Source organism: Quercus suber, unplaced genomic scaffold (genome assembly GCF_002906115.3).
Source record: "Quercus suber isolate HL8 unplaced genomic scaffold, Cork oak 2.0 scaffold_329, whole genome shotgun sequence".
In the NCBI taxonomy this organism is placed as follows: domain Eukaryota; kingdom Viridiplantae; phylum Streptophyta; class Magnoliopsida; order Fagales; family Fagaceae; genus Quercus; species Quercus suber.
The window spans coordinates 442,200-461,024 of record NW_027069782.1 but is presented as its reverse complement, the minus strand read 5'-3'; the positions used below and the strand labels follow the sequence as shown (position 1 = coordinate 461,024).

The 18,825-nt window shown below is 35.7% G+C and overlaps 1 protein-coding gene across 1 annotated transcript in view; it reads right to left on the bottom strand.

Moving 5' to 3' along the window:
• Positions 1-15,907: 15,907 nt before the first annotated feature.
• LOC136071597 (NADH-ubiquinone oxidoreductase chain 2-like) overlaps positions 15,908-18,825 on the bottom strand; it is a 4,618-nt gene continuing 1,700 nt past the window's right edge. Inside the window, 2 exon segments of the mRNA XM_065783110.1 lie at positions 15,908-15,988; positions 15,990-16,441. Of these exon segments, the coding sequence (XP_065639182.1) occupies positions 15,908-15,988; positions 15,990-16,441 (533 nt within the window).

Below are 18,825 nucleotides of genomic sequence, written 5' to 3'. Positions count from 1 at the left end.
TTTTTTTTTACATCCCAAAAAGCAGTGCATACACTTCAAGTCTTTAACCCACATTCAAAATAATATAGTTCAACAAAAATATAACATTCAATTAGAAATAAGTTCTTTACACTTCAAAAGAAGTGCATACACTTCAACCCAAATTCAAAATCACAAAGTTTAACAAAAATAAAATAATATAGTTCAACAAAAATATAATATTCTTGGAACTCACCAAATGCTAAGTATCAATATTGAAAGAATTTGAGCAAACAGTAGATTAATCCTAACTATGACCATGATTATCATCCATAGATTCTTTATTGATGTCTAAATTCATAACATCTTCCACAAGCTCATCTAATTTCATTTGTGCAAGTTTTATATCAAAAAAAAAAAAGTATTAGTAGTTTTAGGGTCTGTAAAGTTTCAATTTTCAATTATATCCCTTGCAAATTTTTGTAATTACTCGCTTTTCTTTTTTAATTTAAAATAAATGTTGGATATAAAAGGTATTTGACAAATCTAAAATAAAATAAATATTTATTTGTTATATGAGTTAAATGAGTTGTGTTAAGTGGGTCATTTCAGGTTAACACAAATAAATTGACGTGTCAAATGTGTTTATTGAGGATTATACAGGTTGACTTGCTTATGACACGTTTTTTATCGTGTCGCTTTCGGGTTGACCCGTTTATGACCCAAACCCATTAAAGCCCAACCCTAACCCGAAAAAACCCGTGTCGGGTTCGTGTCATATTCGCGAGTTGGGTCGAACATTGACACTCCTAAATTACATGCGGTAACTAATGACAAATTTGAAATCATATTTTGGAAATACAATTTCAGTTATAATTTGTGAAATGCTAAAATTACGTTTTGAAAATACAATTTCCACTAAAGTGTTTTACAATACTTTGGTCTAGTACATCAATAATTAGGAAAAGCGTAATTAGCTATTATCTGCAACAATAATTAACAAAAGCGTAATTTTGTCCTCATTTGTCCCCCAAAAAAGATTTTTACTTACCCGAACAAACCGCGAGTACAATTGCAAACTACATGGGGAATGGGCAGACTAACAACGTAAAGGCCAAGTATATAGTAAGTTAGGCAAAGTTCTGAAGAATTAAGAAAAATAGCATCTCGAGTTTTAGAAACTTGAGATCCATTTTAAAACTCGAGTCTTGAAGACTCGCTTCGCGAGTGTTGTTGGATTGAAAATGCCACATGGATCTCGAGTTTTTGAAAATCGAGTTCCATGCAAAAAAAAATTTATTTTGATCAACCCTATAGTGGCATTTTTTAGTCCTATGGTGACGTTTTAAAGCCCTATAGCGGCGTTTTCCTGCAAATTTTTTTTATAAGTGTTCAATACCAAGTTCAAGGAGCCCTATAGTGGCGTTTTTAAGCCCTATAGAGGCGTTTTCCTGCAAAAAAATTTTATAACTCCATTTTTTAAGCTCTATAGCGGCGTTTATGGAACTCGAGTCTTTAAAACTCGATTTCCACGTGGATTTTTTTCCACATCACACTTATCCGCTTACAAATCAAGACTTAAAAACTCGATTTTTATCTTGGAACTCGAGTTTTAGACACTCGAGATGCTATTTTTCTACATTTTTTTTGAAACGTGACACTTAACTAAATTTTTTAATATTTGTTGTTATTTAGAAAAAAAATTCCAAACTACAACAAAGTCCGACTTATCACTGATATAAAAATATAAAATGGAGTACAATGTGATTCTACTCTTTCCGTCTTTGCCGTCTTTAGCCCGTAGTATAATAATAAATAATAATTTTCTCAAATCTGAGTCCACTTAGTGGCGTACACGTTCAAAGATTTTCAGTTTAAACATGTTCAAATTTTCGACAAATACTAAAAACTAGTAATTTACCACGAAGTCTTGACAATTTCGTGTGCCAATTGTATATGATTAATTGCGATGCCTGCCGGCTGCCACTCTATTGTCAAGCCTCTTTATTGGCGCTACTATATTGTCAAACCTCATATTAATGTAAGAGAAATATTAATACATACCCTTAGAAAAATAATAAATAATTTATTTAAAGAAAATTTTTATAAAAAAAGAAAAAAATTAATATTTTAATAATTTTTTTTTTCATTTTTCATAAAAGTGGTATAAAAACTTTCTTAAAATGAATTGTTAATCATTATCTTAAGGGCGGCTAAGACACAAATCGATATTTGGTGTAGGCGGGGATTGAATCACAGATCTCTTATTCAAGAATCAGAGACTTTGTCAATTAAACTAACTAAAACCCACAAGATAAAGATTTTGGGTTTAGAGAAATTATAAATAAGTTTCTATTGATTGTTTATATTATTTTAATTTTTTATAATGTTAAAATGGAACATTTGATAAAGAGTAAAGTAGCAAAAGGAGGGTTTTGTGTGTTATATTAGCATTTGGCACAGCATAGTTGATGCTAGTAGCCAAAAAAAAAAATTTGATTTTACTCCAATTATATAAGAATAAGATAAGAATACTATTTTGAAAAAATTATTGTATCATTTATTAGAAAAAAAAATAACGTTTAAAATATTGTATTTTAAAGCAAAGCGATTTGTCAAAAGTCTTATAATTCAACTAACTAAGAGGAAAAAAAAAAATATGATTTGACATAGTGTTTGCCAAACAAGCACTTTAGTCCACAAATAGGACTCAATTAGTCACACAAATATGACTCATCTCTCTCATAAAAGAAAGAGAAAGTTTAGGAGGGCTTGTCAATTGTTAGTGGTGAAGATAAGGGTAGGTTTATAAGTAAATAAGGCTTTGTTTGGGTACTTAGTTATCTATCACTCATCACTCATCATCCTATAACTCATTTCTTAAAACTTAAAAATACCCTAAATACACCCCAATGTTGTTTGGCACCTAAACCTGGTTCAGTTTCCAATCCAAAAACTCAAAAAACTCACATTTTTGTAGGACCCACTCACTGACCATTGTGCAGTGCACACAGAACAGCTGCCCGCAGATTCCTTCACTTTTGTTTGCATTTTCCTTACTACTACTCTTTTATTTTCATTATTTCCTTGGGTTATGTCATGGGTTTTTTTTTTTAACCCCCTTTTTTTTGGCATCATGGATGATGTAATTATCTATGTTCACTCAAATATCATTTCTTTTTTTTGGGTTCATTGTAAAACCCATCCCCACATAACTATGTATGAGATTTGTTTAAACTTGTGGGATCTGGCCAAACTTTCACAACCCACAACTAAGAAAAAAAAAAAAAAAAAAAAAAAAAACACCCAGCACCCAAACTGACGGAGCAAGGAAGAAAGATTGTGGATCTAATTTGTGGAGGCTGAAATCAGTGAGTTTGTTGCAACTTCGTCCTTGGTTTTCGCCGTCACAGGTGGTAGACATCAGATGGAGATCTCCTTCAGTTATGGTATGAATCTCCTTCAGATGGGTGTTGCAGACTGAAGCTTTTGTTGTGGGTTTGGGAGCTTCTTCATAAGAGAGTGAAGTGTGAACAAAAGGAAAATAGTTGGTTGTAAGGAAAAGTGAGTTCTAACCATTGGGGGGAGTAAAGGCTGAGACGGATGAGACAAGCCTCTAACTGTAGGGCCTAACTTGTGAGGAAAATTACAATTATGCCATCTTAACTCAGTTTTGATAACTTGAAAACAATTTTTTTTTTCTAAATTCACTAACCCATAACTAAAAAATGTGAGATATAAGTGATGGAAACAAAACATGGAAACACAACCAAACAACTATCAAATACGTGGGACTCACATAATTTGAGTTAAGAGTGATGAAAACAGGGATATGGGTTATAGAAAACTCTAAATCCAAACAACCCCTAAGGGACTGTTTGGTTTTTTGAAAACCATCACTCATCACTCCTCACTCAATTTTCGTCACTCATCACTTAAAATACCCCAATTTCCTAAACCCCACCCATTTTGCACACTTTTTTCAGCTTCTCATCACTCAATTTTTTCTACTTTTTGTGGGATCCATACTTGAGCACCATGTCATAAGTTCTGTTAGCCTACTCGCCTTACCCTCACTCTTTTCATTTCATTTTCTTCCCCTTTAGTCACCATTGCCCTATTACTCTCTCAACACAAACCCGAACCCAGCTAAGATAGAAGATGATCGGACCTGCGACATCAATCTCCACCGTTACCAAGGCCACTTGATCTCCTCCAACATGTAGCGGCAGCACCGATCTCCCACCTTCTCAACCCACCGTCACCAAGGCTTGATTTTTCATAGATCCCTTAAGTTTTTATCAATGAAATTTGTAAAGATTTTTTGTGGGTATTGTTCTGTTTGAAAAGTTTGGTTCTTGATTTTTTTTATGGGTTTGAGACTAATATAGCAGTGTCGATGATGGAAATGGAGAAGAAAAACAACAATACCCACTCATCACCCATAACTCTGTTTGGTGCCAATCTGTGGGTATATCGGTTTGGTACTTGTAATCTTTGAATGGGTTTGGTGCCTGTAATCTGTGGGTATATGGGTTTGGTGCTTGTAATCTCTCTTTGATTCATTAATTTTCCAATCCGGTGAAAAGAAAAAAGAAAAAAAATTGCAACCAAACCCAAAAACCAACGTGAAAAAATAAGAAAAGAAGAAACAAAAGAAGAAGAAGAAGAAGAGAATAGAGAAAGGTGTGTCCTAGACCTAGCGTGAAAGATAACAAAAAAAGAAAAAAAAGATAACGTGTGTTGGAGAGAGCAAAAGGTCTAACCGTGGGTTCCTCAATGTGTGTGTATTTACAAAAATGTCATCATAACTCTATCTCCATAACTTATCACTAAAAAATCAGAGAATTAAGTGATGGAAACAAAACTTGAAAACAAATCCAAACAAGCTTGTTCTCCGTGGGTCCCACCATTTTTTAGTAATGAGTAATGGAAATAGAGTAATGAGTGATGGAAACACAAAAACCAAAACAACCCTTAATTATCTAATACTCATAGTCAATTAATTGTGATAAACGTTGAGACAAATGACGTGGTTTTAGAAGAACAGTAAAAGAAAACTTGAATTGAATGAGTGACGAGCAAGTGAGAATGAGATCCTAAGATTGATTTGTTAGGTAGTCAAACCCAATCATTCTCCCTCCCCCCCCACCCAATTTTTTTTTTTTTTTTGTCTCTTGTGTCTTATTTTAGCTTACATAAAACTAAGTTATACTTAGGAAAGAGTAAGACCGTAAAAACTATGAGAAGCGAAGAGCCTTATACCTCAATTAGCATAATTTGATGTTTTTAATAGAGATGTCTAGAATTCAAACTCCAAATCCATCAATTATTAAATTATAAAAAATTAAATTAAATATAAAAAATCATAAGATACAATGAATTTCTTACAATTTTCACAAATGAAATACCAAATATAGCTTAAGAGCATTTGCATCCCATCTTTAAAATTTGGTCATTTGTTTAACCCAAAAAAAAAAAAAAAAACAAATGAAAAAAGATGATTCATGAGGGTTTTCATTATTAAAAAAAAAAAATGAAGAATGATATCTAGGAAATAGAAGTTCTATTTATTTATTTATCATTATTAGCTATATTTTGGTTAAAAAATAATAATAATAAAACAAAAGGCCATTTAGTATTTAGACAGCCAAATGCAAATGATCTTTGTTTGTAATTCCTATGCTATTGAGACTCCCTACCAGGTCTCAACATCATAGGAATTACAAACATAATCTGCTAAGGCTAAAGTAGCCAAGTTACAACATTTGTCTACAAGGAAAAATTCACAGTTTCTCAGATTAGCAATAGCCATCTTCACATCCTGAAATAAAATATTGCAAGCTTCACGTTGGACAGAATTCGAATTAAGAGCTGTAACTTGCACACTCATATGGTTCTCAACCTACACATCCAGAAGTCCTTGTTGTTGGCAAAAGTGTAGAGCTTTTAAGAAGCCATCAAAGTGTTCTTGCAAGTTGCAACCAACTTGGGTCCTTGAAAACATCCACTCTTGCTACTACGAAGATTCCTTTGAAAATCTCCTATGATAATACCAATGCCATTCCTCCATCTTTTTCGCAGCAACATTTACCTTAAAAAATGGAACGATAAAAGGGATTAGACATAGGTGATCATTTCCTTAAATACATTTAATCCATTTCCATTCCTTTATGATCATTCATCTTTTTCATTTCTCCATTTTTTTCATTTCTTTTCCATCTCTTTATTTACTTAAATAAATTTTATTCATTTTCATTTATTTATGATTATTCTTTTCCATTCCATTCTATTATTTTATAAAGAGTAATGCTAGAGATACAAATTTTTTTACAAAATTTTTTACAAACTGCTGATATGATGAGTCGTTATTGGTAAATGAAATAATGATGTTAATAGCGGGCCTAGATGAAAATCAATAAAAAGCTGGTCACATCAATAGTTTGTAAAAATGTTGTAAAATAATTTGTGACAGTAACATTACTCTTTTATAAACTCTCAAATGAAGCCTTAGGAAAATCCTTGGTTAATTAGTTAATAGAGGGATTAGACATAGGTGACCAATCATACCTTAGAAAATAGAAAGATAAAAATGAACTCACCAACCTCACACATATGTACCCAAGTGTCCACTAATCACACAAATTCACAACATGTTTCTCCAAGAAACCCCCAAAGCTAAAATTTAGTGTTAATTGGACGGGTTGACCGTCGAAATTTGGTATCGACACTCATGATTTTTTTTTTTCACATAAGTTTTGAGGCCTCACAATATTTTACTCAACAATATTTTAATCTATATTTCTTAATTAAGGTTAAATCTATAATCTATTTGAATTTTAGTTGACCGCGTATTTTTTACCATTGAAGCTTTTGACACCTCACATTTTTACACATCAATATTCTAATATATATATATATATATATAAAATAAAATTTTAATTCAATTATTTATTTAAAACATCTATTAGAATATTTCCACATCATATTTATTTAAATAATACAATAGACAGTTTTATATACAAACACAATCAAAATAAATCTATATATTATATATATAATAATAGGTAAAGCAGAGAGAAAATTCAATTAAATTTTAAATCGAAATTCAATTAGAGTCTAATTTTGCGCCACGTGTCTCATCTAATTTAAATTTTAAAATTTTGTGCCAACTGAGTTAATTTAGTGTAAAAATTGAATTTCAATTAAAGTTTAATTTTGCACCATGTGTATCATCTAATATAAATTTTTTTAATTTTTGTGCCAAATTAGTTAATTTAGTGGAGAAAACGAGGAGGCCAATATAATAAGCCATAAAAAACATAATCATATAACTAAAAAAAAATTCAAATTTATAAGTCATCTATATATATATATATATTAATAGGTAAAATTTAAAGAAAGTTGAATTAGAATATGAAATTATAATCCAATTTTGCACATATCTAAATTTATGTAGGGACTACACCATAATTATCCACTTAAACATGTGTCATGTGTCTACTTGAGTTTTTTAATCTTTGTGTCAAGTGAGTTAATGAGTGCAGAATACTTTAATGAACTCTAAAAATTTAAAAAAAAAAAAAAAAAAAAAACAATTACATATACTCAATAAAAATCACCAAATGTTTCTAAAAAAATAAATAAAATAAAAATCAACAAACGTTCTATCTTTTAAAAAATTAGAAAAAAATGATCATAAGTAGTACTAAAATTTAGGTAAGAATTTTAATATGTGACTAATTATATTTACTTTAAAAAAATAATTTGACTAATTATCTATATTTTATGATAAAAATTGTGTTTAATTTTAAATGTATCTATACGTATGCATTAATGCATGTGTTATATGTTTTTTTTTTTAATAATAATTTGACTAATTATTTATATTTTTATAATAAAAATTTTGTTTAATTTTAAATACATCCATGCATTTGCATGGAGTTACATGCTAGTACTTATTAATAATTACCACAATTATATATTTAATAGTTCCATATAAAAACAAAATTACAAGGAATACTTATTAATAACTACCAAATTATCTAATTTCATATATAAACAAAATTGTAAGGACCAAATTTGAATTCCTAGCCCAAAATGTGAATGGACTTAGGCCCAAAAAGCCCAAAACAATGAATTTGTAGAGAAATGGGTTAGAAAAATTGGGCTTTAGTCAATTTACAACAAGTTAAGTAAGTTGGTGATGGAAGAACGAAGATAGACAAGTATAGACCGAAGAATAAATGTCCTCGGCAATGTCCGAGGAAACTGGTTCTTATATGGTGTTCTTAAATGTGGCTACAAGTTTGGTTCTTGATTGTTACAGTGTTTCTTCCTTGATTTTTCGATCCCCTTCATCGAGGAGTGTTTCTTCCATTATATAGCATTCTCTAGACAATCTTTGCCCTCCATTTGTCAATCATCCTAGTTATTACTTGAGTGCTTGTCCATCGAACACCCTCTCAGGCTTTCTGTGCATTGAGGCAGCCAATGCTACACTGTTCAGGGTCTTCTCCATATTAATCAATCAAGAAATTAGCTGCTGAGCATTTAATGCAGTGTAGAGCTTTTCCCTAAGATATTTTAGGATTTCTTCTCTTTAGGTCCTTTGTAAAGTTTATCCAATCAATAAACTTCCTGAACTTACCCTGAAGTCAAACTACCTTCTAGACCTGGCTTTGGCTGGCCGAGGATGCATTCATCCTCAGCTCACCTTCCTGAGCTATTATGTCTAAACAAACCCCTTTTCTTACCGACTAGTCTTTCTTCCATGTTTTCTCCTACTCGACAATCTTTGTCCTCGCTTGGGCCCTAGGCCCAACTTACAAATAGATAATGAACCCTGGGCCAATATCCCTACAATAGCCCCTCGAGATTCTTCTTTTTGGCTCCTCAGGAAGAAAGGAGGATTTCGATGTCACTATACTTACTCTTGTGCTTATTTCGCCCTACCTCTGCTCACAAAGATGCCTTTTTAACTGCCCAAGACACACACCTGATGCTTCAGCTTACGAGACGCACTCTTCATTTAATTTTTACAACTTTATGTTCCCTACGTTCTACGATGCGATACAAATCCAACGGTGAGAACCCTGTTGGGACTTGGGCGGGAACTTTCCTGCTCTGTAGCTCTCTTTTTAATATAAATATCACTCAAATCAAACAGTTTCTTTACTTTAGCATTCACTTAGCTATTAGCGCACGTACACTGAACCTACCAATTCTCTTAACCTTACTCATGCTTCTACAAATACTAAAAGCCTGTCCGAGGACACATTTCTCATTTCTGTAAGCCTTTACAACTCTTTGCACTTTACTTTTCCATACGTCTTTCTATTCTTCACACTTTTTCTCTCCTCGGCTCTATTCTTTCCTCTCGATCACTCTAGGTCTCTCCAAACCCTTCTAGAATGGGTAGATTTTAGAGTTTGGTAAACTCCAAGGAGGGGATAGAGAATTTTAGTGCTCAATATAAGATCCCTCCAGGAGTGGGCATTAGGTATTACGCAGAGGATAGTGGACACATATAGGCAAAAAGGAGAAGTAGTAATCCCAATGATTGCCTTCATTGAAGGAGGGATGAGAATCCCTATAGGTGCCGTTATTAGAGATTACCTTAGAGCTCATAGGTTAGCTCCTACCCAGTGCACCCCAAATATGTTCAAAATACTAAGGTGTGTAGATGCCCTTAATGATAAGATGGGTTTAGGGCTTACCCTCACGATGTCAACTGGATCTATAACCTCCGTCTTTTTTTTTTTTTTTTTTTTTTGAGAAATTTTTTTTTTCTAGTGATTTATTAGCAATTTTATACCCTAGAAAGTTCATCAAAAGATTCATAATTCCCACTACAAACCGAAGCAATAAATGCCAAAAAAGTATCTAAAATAAACCATATAAAAAAAACCCAACAATTTATCTTTCTCATCAGTACAATTTTTAAATATTTATTCAAGTTAAGCTTCATAGTTTTACATTACACTTGGGACTTTTTATAATTGGGACATTCAATTTGGACGTGTCCATAACCTGAGCAGCTATAGCATTGAATAGGCAGGGTATTTTTGTTTGTATTTTTAGAGTATTTTCGAGATTTATACATATCCTTGAAAATAAAGGTCAAGGATTACACACACAAAATAAATTTATCCTTCAAAGTATATCTACACTTTTTATTTATTTATTTATTGAGTTTCAAACTATGGTGTCTGCTTTTGATGATTGTGTTATTTATCATCAGACCAAGACATCAATTAGCTTTTGGTGTAGACAGGGATTGAACTCCAAATCTCTTATTCAACTATCAGAAACTTTACCAGTTAAACTAATTAGAACCCACTATAAAAATTAAAAAGACTGGTTTTGACCCCAAAACAATAAAGCAATGGATTAACTGATTATCATTTAATTCAAGGTGAAAATACATTTTTGGTCCCTACATTTTGGGATAGTTCCTAGTTTGATCCATACTTTTTAGAGCTCCTATTTTGGTCCCTACATTTTTCAACTCATTCTCAATGTAGTCCAGATTGTCATCTCACTAACAGAAAGATCTTACATGGCACATAGAGTGCATCACTAACACATTAAACATTGACGCGACTAAAGTAAAATACTTTAAACAAATAATTAAAAATAACACATAAGTATTTTAATTGAAAAGAAAAAACATTTACTTTCTCAATTATAATTTAAATAAAAATAAATAAAATATATATATATATTTTCTTAGTTTTAAATATGGAGAGTGTCAATGCCTCACAGTGGTCAACCATCCATCGTAGCGACACACGCGTGCTAAATATGTGTATGTGTATACATAGACTCGAAGTTCAAGTGCTATGAAAAAGGATAAACCTTTGGTGTGTGACTTGAATTGAGTCAATTTTAACCTATCATTACTAAAGGTAGTGAAGTCACCACCAATTATTGGGTTTTTTAAGCTGTGATTAGTCATCTAACTCTAATTAATTTTATTACCAATCTTAGACTAAGAAAAATGTTGGTTTTCCTAATCTAACACGGACGGATAAAAAATCTTGATTCTTGAGTTTAGAAGTCTGGTTACATGCGAGAAATGTGTTAGGCATCCCGCAATGCCTATCCAGAGACAATCCTTTGTTTTGGTAAAACCTTAATTGTTGGCAATTGAAAGCAAGCTATTGGCATTAGCTTTTAGGGCTTTAAAATAATTGGGCTATGAGGTTTGATTTTGGAAGGGGCATGGTCTTAATCAATGCTTTATTAGCATATTTTGGAATTGTTGCCAAATTTCCACGATGAAAATCTTGTAACATTTCGCCTTATTTTCATGGCGAAAATTCAGCAACATTTTGCCTTAGGTTAGAACACAAAACATTATTCTCACTAAGTTTTCACTATGAGAATACAGCAACAAGGGTGCCTCATTTTCACAGTAAAAATCAGGTAGAGTTTCGCGTTTGGTGTACTACGGTGCACCGGCAGGGTTCTGTGCCTGTGTATACAGTGCGTGTCAGCATGTTGGATCTACATGTTTAGGTGCTTTCTGCCATGCTTGTGCTTACATCTACATGTTTATGTGCTTTTTACTATGCTTGTGGTTAAATCTACAAGTTTATGTGCTTTTCTGCCATGCTTGTGCTTAGATCTACATGTTTATGTATTTTTTGCTATATTTATATGTTTGGATCTACATGTTCATGTTCTTAAAGCTTTGATTGGATGCTATGCCTAGTGTTTTATAGTTTTATATCTCTTGTTTATGCCTCTTTCTTGTGTTTGGCTTTTGGGTGGGGTGTAGATCTAGATCCAGTGGTCTAGGCTTACATCCATATACCCATGTTTCAATTAAGGGTTTTGATTAGTTCTTTTATGCATGTTTGTGCTTTGTTTGCTCTTTTCCATGCTTTTTGCTTTAGATTCATGCTTGTTGGCTTAGGTCTAGGCTGTTTGCCATGTTCTTGCTTGTTTTCTCTTTATGGGTTTGTTGTTTGTTGGCCTTTGGGGTTCACTTGCTTGTTTGGTTGCATCCCCCCTTTTGGTGGCTTATTTGGATGCAACTATGTTTGGGAGCACATCTTCATAATGTTTAGGCTTGTTTGCTACTTGCCTTTTTCCTCTTTTGCTTGGCTTTGCATGTTAGGTTTTCTCTTGTTAGCCTTTTGGTGTGCCTTATAACACGCTTACCCTTCCCCTTTATGTGATATCATGCTCGCTTTGCTTGCTTTGTGCCATCTTGTTTGGCCTTCTTTGCTTGTTTGCATCTTTGCACGTTTGTTTATATGTTCATGCATGTGTCTTTGTATGCTTGTTCATGTCATCAAGCCTAGTTGCTACCTATGGTTTCGTGCAAATTCACACCCGTTTTTGTACACAAAATCCTGAGTCCCTTTAGGAATTTTGCTTGATGGCACATGTGTCATCCACATTCCAATATAATGGAACTACGAACACCAAATCAAACCTACATTTGTCCTTCTAGGACACCCTCTTTTGCTTGATAACACGTTTGCTTGATAACATGCTTGTTTGCCTCTTTATGTGCTTTCCTTTGCTTGTTTGTTATTTTGTGTGCTTCCTTTGATTTTTGTTATCTCTTTTGCTTGCTTGTTGGCTTTGTTTTCTTTGTTATTGCATGTACACACTTGGAGTAAGGGCGTAACTTCCAAGATGTAACAAGAAAATGCAAGCCAAAGAGGGCAATGTTTAGTAGATAGGAGGTTTAGCCTCCCTGAGGGGTTTCTTTCTCTCTCTCTTAGCATTTTTCTTTAGAACCATGTATCTAGATTAGGGTTATCTTTCCTCTACCTTGCTTAGGCTGCGTTCCTTAGCTATGACAATGTTTGATTTACATTTCTCATACCTTGCTGGGTCATACCCTTAGAATATTGACAATATTTGGTTTATTTTCTTGCTCTGTATGTTTGCATTGTGCAAGATGTATGTGTATGTGTGTATATATATATAATGCCTACTTGTGGATGATCGTGCACTTTGTATGATGGACTTTCATGGTCAGGAGAGTAACCTCTCGTGATCATGGGTGCTCCTGACCTTGTAATGTGGGCATGCACTCAAGGCGATTGCTATTGGTGTATATTCGTGCTATATTGTGTGCATGATCATCACGGTATGTTTGTCTNTAGTTGCTACCTATGGTTTCGTGCAAATTCACACCCGTTTTTGTACACAAAATCCTGAGTCCCTTTAGGAATTTTGCTTGATGGCACATGTGTCATCCACATTCCAATATAATGGAACTACGAACACCAAATCCAAACCTACATTTGTCCTTCTAGGACACCCTCTTTTGCTTGATAACACGTTTGCTTGATAACATGCTTGTTTGCCTCTTTATGTGCTTTCCTTTGCTTGTTTGTTATTTTGTGTGCTTCCTTTGATTTTTGTTATCTCTTTTGCTTGCTTGTTGGCTTTGTTTTCTTTGTTATTGCATGTACACACTTGGAGTAAGGGCGTAACTTCCAAGATGTAACAAGAAAATGCAAGCCAAAGAGGGCAATGTTTAGTAGATAGGAGGTTTAGCCTCCCTGAGGGGTTTCTTTCTCTCTCTCTTAGCATTTTTCTTTAGAACCATGTATCTAGATTAGGGTTATCTTTCCTCTACCTTGCTTAGGCTGCGTTCCTTAGCTATGACAATGTTTGATTTACATTTCTCATACCTTGCTGGGTCATACCCTTAGAATATTGACAATATTTGGTTTATTTTCTTGCTCTGTATGTTTGCATTGTGCAAGATGTATGTGTATGTGTGTATATATATATAATGCCTACTTGTGGATGATCGTGCACTTTGTATGATGGACTTTCATGGTCAGGAGAGTAACCTCTCGTGATCATGGGTGCTCCTGACCTTGTAATGTGGGCATGCACTCAAGGCGATTGCTATTGGTGTATATTCGTGCTATATTGTGTGCATGATCATCACGGTATGTTTGTCTCGGTCCATATCAGCTAGTGACATTGGTTTTCCTGTGTATGCGACAACGCATCAACATGCTTGATAATTTGATGAGCTTTGGCTCGCCCTAGTACTAAGTACAAACAAGGTATTTAGACATATCTTAGCCAAAAAAGACTAGGCCAACATTATCAAAGTAATAAAACAAGTAGACATGCTAGGAAAGCAATAAAACATGCTAGTAAGCAAGATAAAACAAGAGATATACTAAGAAAAGCTATAAAACATGCTAGGATACAAGATAAAGCAATAAAAAGCTATAAAATAAAATGGGTGTAGATAGTAGCTAAAAATCTACATATACACCACTAAACCTCAAATCCAAGGTACCAAGACTAAGGAGAGGAAGATAGGAGCAAGAACATTACCTCTTGATTGTTGTAGAAAAGTAAAAAATCAAAGGTTTTTATGTGTGTGTTTGGAGAGAATTTAGAGAGAAAGAGAGGGAGAATCTATCTAGAAAATGTTCCAAAACGCCCAAAATTCTTTTTTTTCCCAGTTCCGAGGGATTAAGGGGTATTTATGTTGAAAAAATGACCCTTCAACTACCGGTGCACCCTTAGGGGCCGCTAGAGATGGCCGGCGGCCCTTTAGGGTGCGTTGGATTGGTGTGCTGACATCAGTAATTTTGTCTTTTTCGGTTTTGACTTCAAACTTGTATTTGAAGATCTTCATGGACTCCGATTGAGTTGATCTTGGTGACCCTAGAAATATATGGATGTCTGGTTTCTAGAACATTAAAGACGTTTAGGGTGTGTTTGGATACCGCTTATTTTGCTGAAAATTGAAAATACTGTAGCAATTTTTAAAAAATGTGTGAATAGTGCCGTGGAACCCATTTTTAATAAAAGTTTTGATGAAAAAAGAGGTTTGTGGGTCCAGTGAACAGTGCACGAGACCCACTGGAAAAGACAAAAATGCACTTAAAAAAAAAAAAAAGGCAAACACAAACGCTATAATTAGTATCCAAACGAGTACTTAAATTCCAACAGCTAGATAAAAAGTTATGGCCTCAGGAAGTAAGCTGATGCGCCTAGCACGATTTTCAAGATATCTCAACTGTTTTAATTCTGATTTGGACCTATGAATAGTCATTGGAAAATAAATTCAATAATCTTTGCAATGGTTTTGGTTTCAACCTATTTTGATGGAAGGATTAAAATTAGGATTTCTAGTGCCCTCGGTAGTCAACTCTAGGTCAAACTTAGTCAAAGTTGACAAAAATTTCCAAATAGCTCGGGTTTGATATAAAAACATTAAAAAAAAAAAGTTTTGGAGTGATTTTGATCAACTTTGACTTTTGGTCAACCCAGGGTTGACCAAGAGCATTTTGGTCATTTTGACCTGAAAAGGCACTTTGAGTACTTCAATGCCCGAATAGGTTGTACCATGTCAATCTAGATGTTTCTGCAGTCCCACGGTGAAAAATGAATATTTTTAGATTTTTAAGAGTCCAGCACGCAAATCAGGGGCCAACAAAATATGGTATCTACAGAGAGAGAAAAATTTTTAGTAACTTTTCCAACTTCACTTAGGCTTTATTGACAACCAAACAAAACATCAAAAAAACTAAATCTACCAATCTTTAATTTTGATAGACACAAAAATCAACCTAATACTATACTTAATCAAAAACCCTTTGAAACCCAAATCAAAATACCATCCCATTAGTGACCGATTCAAGCTCTCTCTCTCTCTCTCTCTAAGCATTGTGACAGAAAAAGTTGAGCCAGAGATCACGCCACCTCCACCATTGATAGTAGATCTACCAATTGATCTCCTTTCCTTAATGTCTGACTTGCTCTCTCTTTTATCTCATCATCTATATATATATATATATATATCTCTCTCTCTCTCTCTCTCTCTCTCTATGGCCAAAGACCCAGAATAGTAGTGGTTGGGTGGTCTGATTAGTCCAAATCTAAAAGAGAGAGAGAAGCATTGAGGAGACCGGGTCAAAGGACGGTCTATTTGATTCGGTTTTCTCTAGGGTTTGTGGCCACTAACTGGACTCTGTGGTGTTGGATAGAATTTGCTACAAAAGCCGGCTAACGGGGGTATTCCTGCTATGAGAACATAGTAATGAGAAGGTAATAGTCGAAATAGGATTCGTTTTGGCTAGAGCGCCCAAATCCGCTATATATTTGACACGGGTTTGCCGTAATGCTAAAACTATAGCGAATGCATCTATCGTCATTAATGCATAAATAAAGATACCAATTAGTAGTGATTGAATTCCTTCTATGGTTCCACATGAGAAACCAGTACGAATATAACCTACATGTCCAATTGAACTATGAGCTTGAGGTCTTTTTACTTTCGTTTGGGCCATGGCAGCCAGTGCTCCTAAGATCATAGAAGCAATGCTGCAGAAAAAGAAGATTTGTTGCAATGTAGCTCCATAGGAACCATAAATAGAAACACGTGAAATATTAGCAGAAATAGAGATTTTAGGCGCAATAGAAAGGAATGCTGTAACCGGGGTGGGCGAACCCTCATAGATATCAGGTGCCCACATATATAGAGTCAAAAGAGATATGGAGTCCGAAGGGAGGGGGTTTTCTTCGGGCTCGAGAGATGGAATAGATAGGGCCCCACAAGTTTTTAATTCGCTGCTGGGGAATTCACACGAAAGGGAACGAGGAATTCTCAACGAAAAAAGTGCTCTCTGAACCGAACGTGAAAGTAGTTTCCATCAGACGGCTGTACCCGTAACTCCACTCTCGACTTGGATTATATATCCAAAAAGGTCGCTCTCGGCTATTCCACACGCTGCCTAGCAGAGGCGTGGTTATCTGAAGTGGATTCTCTATTTTCTAGTAGATGCCGAACCTGCTGCCCCATTGACTAAGAAGGGGGCGGGCGCAGCAGCTACATGGACCCCTTACTTTTTGTTGTTGCCAGCGCTTTCCCGGCCGAGTCGGAATTCTTTATTAGAAAATAAGGGCTGGCAAAGCCCGAAGGCTGCTATCCCAATAGGCCAGCAGGCGAACGAGGAGAGAGCCCGGCAATCATACCACCGCGGTCGAAAAAGCGTGTTCCCTTCAGATAACACGCACCGTAGGCCATCCTCGACCTTCTTCGTTTTCGATGAAAAACAAATAAAATCTCGATCTCTGAAAGCGTTTTCCTTCCCCGCCGCATCTCCCTCCCTTCGTCGAGCCTTTCCTTTAATGGTTGGTCGAAGCATTCCCTTTTCTGAACTTGGCGGGCATTCTTTCAGCCTTATTCAAATAAGGGGTGGGTTTGGTTTGAACATAGGCTCAAACATGATTTGAAGGTCCTAGCTACGCCATGCGTTCAATACAAAATCTGGAAAGCTGCAGGGATGACAAAAAGAGGGCGCTTTCCTGTGTTGCACTAAAAAAAGAAAAAAGGACCTAAGAGAAGACGCTCTTCTTTTAGGTTTCTTCCTCCCGCGCCGGCCCGCGTTAGAGGGGAAGATTAGCAAAGCGAGAAAAGACAGAGGGAGGGGGAGCAGCATCTTATTCTCTTCGCGAGAACTTCGGATCGGAGAAGCATTCGGAACGGGCTCCGCGTTCATTTTGTTGTCAGAAACGATCCAATCCATTCGGGGCTTCGGGAACCAAAAAACGAAGTCTTTCGACTTGATTCATAGATAGAATCAATGATAGATAGACAAAAGATAGATAAACGAGATATCTTTTTTTTCTCTAAAAAAAGAGGAATAGAATAGACATCCCCTTAGATGTCTATGTAATCCTTTATCATCTCCCGATTCTTTTTTATATCGTTATATCCGCTCTCTCTAAAAAAAAATGGAGAGAGAAAGAGCAGATGGATCCTATCCCCTATATCGAACACTAAATCCTATCTATTGATAGAAAGATCTTCGTCAAATACCGGACTTTGCCTTTTTTTTTAGGAATTCCTCATATCCAAGGCAGCTTACCACAAGCACCCCCCCCATACGACTAGTTGGGGGGCTGTTCGCCTTTGAATCAAACAAAGTAAGTAGTAGGGGCTTCATAGCTACTTTCATTCTAAAGGAAACCGAAGAACCAACCTGCGGAGCGCACCTTTTTTGGTACTTCAGTAGGGCGAGCTCTTTGATAGTGACTTCTTTCGTTTGGTAGGGCGACGAAAGGCTACTTCAATCTAGGAAACAGCCGGAAACTCGAGAGGGTCGCCTTTTGAAGCGTTCGCCGGTAACCAAAGCGTCACGACATAATCAAAAGGAAGGAGTGACGCTGACTGAATCCAATCCATAAACCCGGAAACGAAAGAAAGTGTGTTCCCTTTCGTCAAGTAGGTAAAGTAGGCATACGAACCACTTTTGCTTTGCCTTAGACTCTATTGGAACAAAGCAAAGAAGGAGGCGGAATGGAGAAAGGAAAGGGCAAGGGCGGTCTTTCTTAGCGCGAAAGCTGCTGGTTCGGGGTAGGTACGGTACTAAAGGTCCTCGGACTTCCAGGCGGTTTTCTTTTGGGCGGCTGTTCACCGTTGGATCTCGCCAATACAGCCCCCTATAGTTTTCGTTACCGAGATATCTTTTTTTTATTGTTCCCAAGGATTTTTTGGGGAATCCGCTCCCATGCTGCAAACAGTCGAATCTGAACTAAACCTTGTCGCTCTTCTTTCTTTCCTGTCGGGCAGGAAGCACACCAGCAGCGTGCGTTGCGTGATTCTACTGTGTTTTTTGCACTTGACTGGGTGGACAGTTGACCGGAAGAGAACTTCGATTCGCCCGGCCAGCGGGTGGGCGGCGTGCTTATCTTGTGTGACAACACTCCAGAGAAAGCGGCGCTTTTGTGTAACATGCTATGGTCTCAACGCCCTTACGAGGTAGTGATGAGTTTCACGCGCTCTAAGCCCGGCCCACGCGCGGTTAGGAAGATTGGCCGCAATCTGAGCGGTACCACCCACCCTACCCTACCACCTAT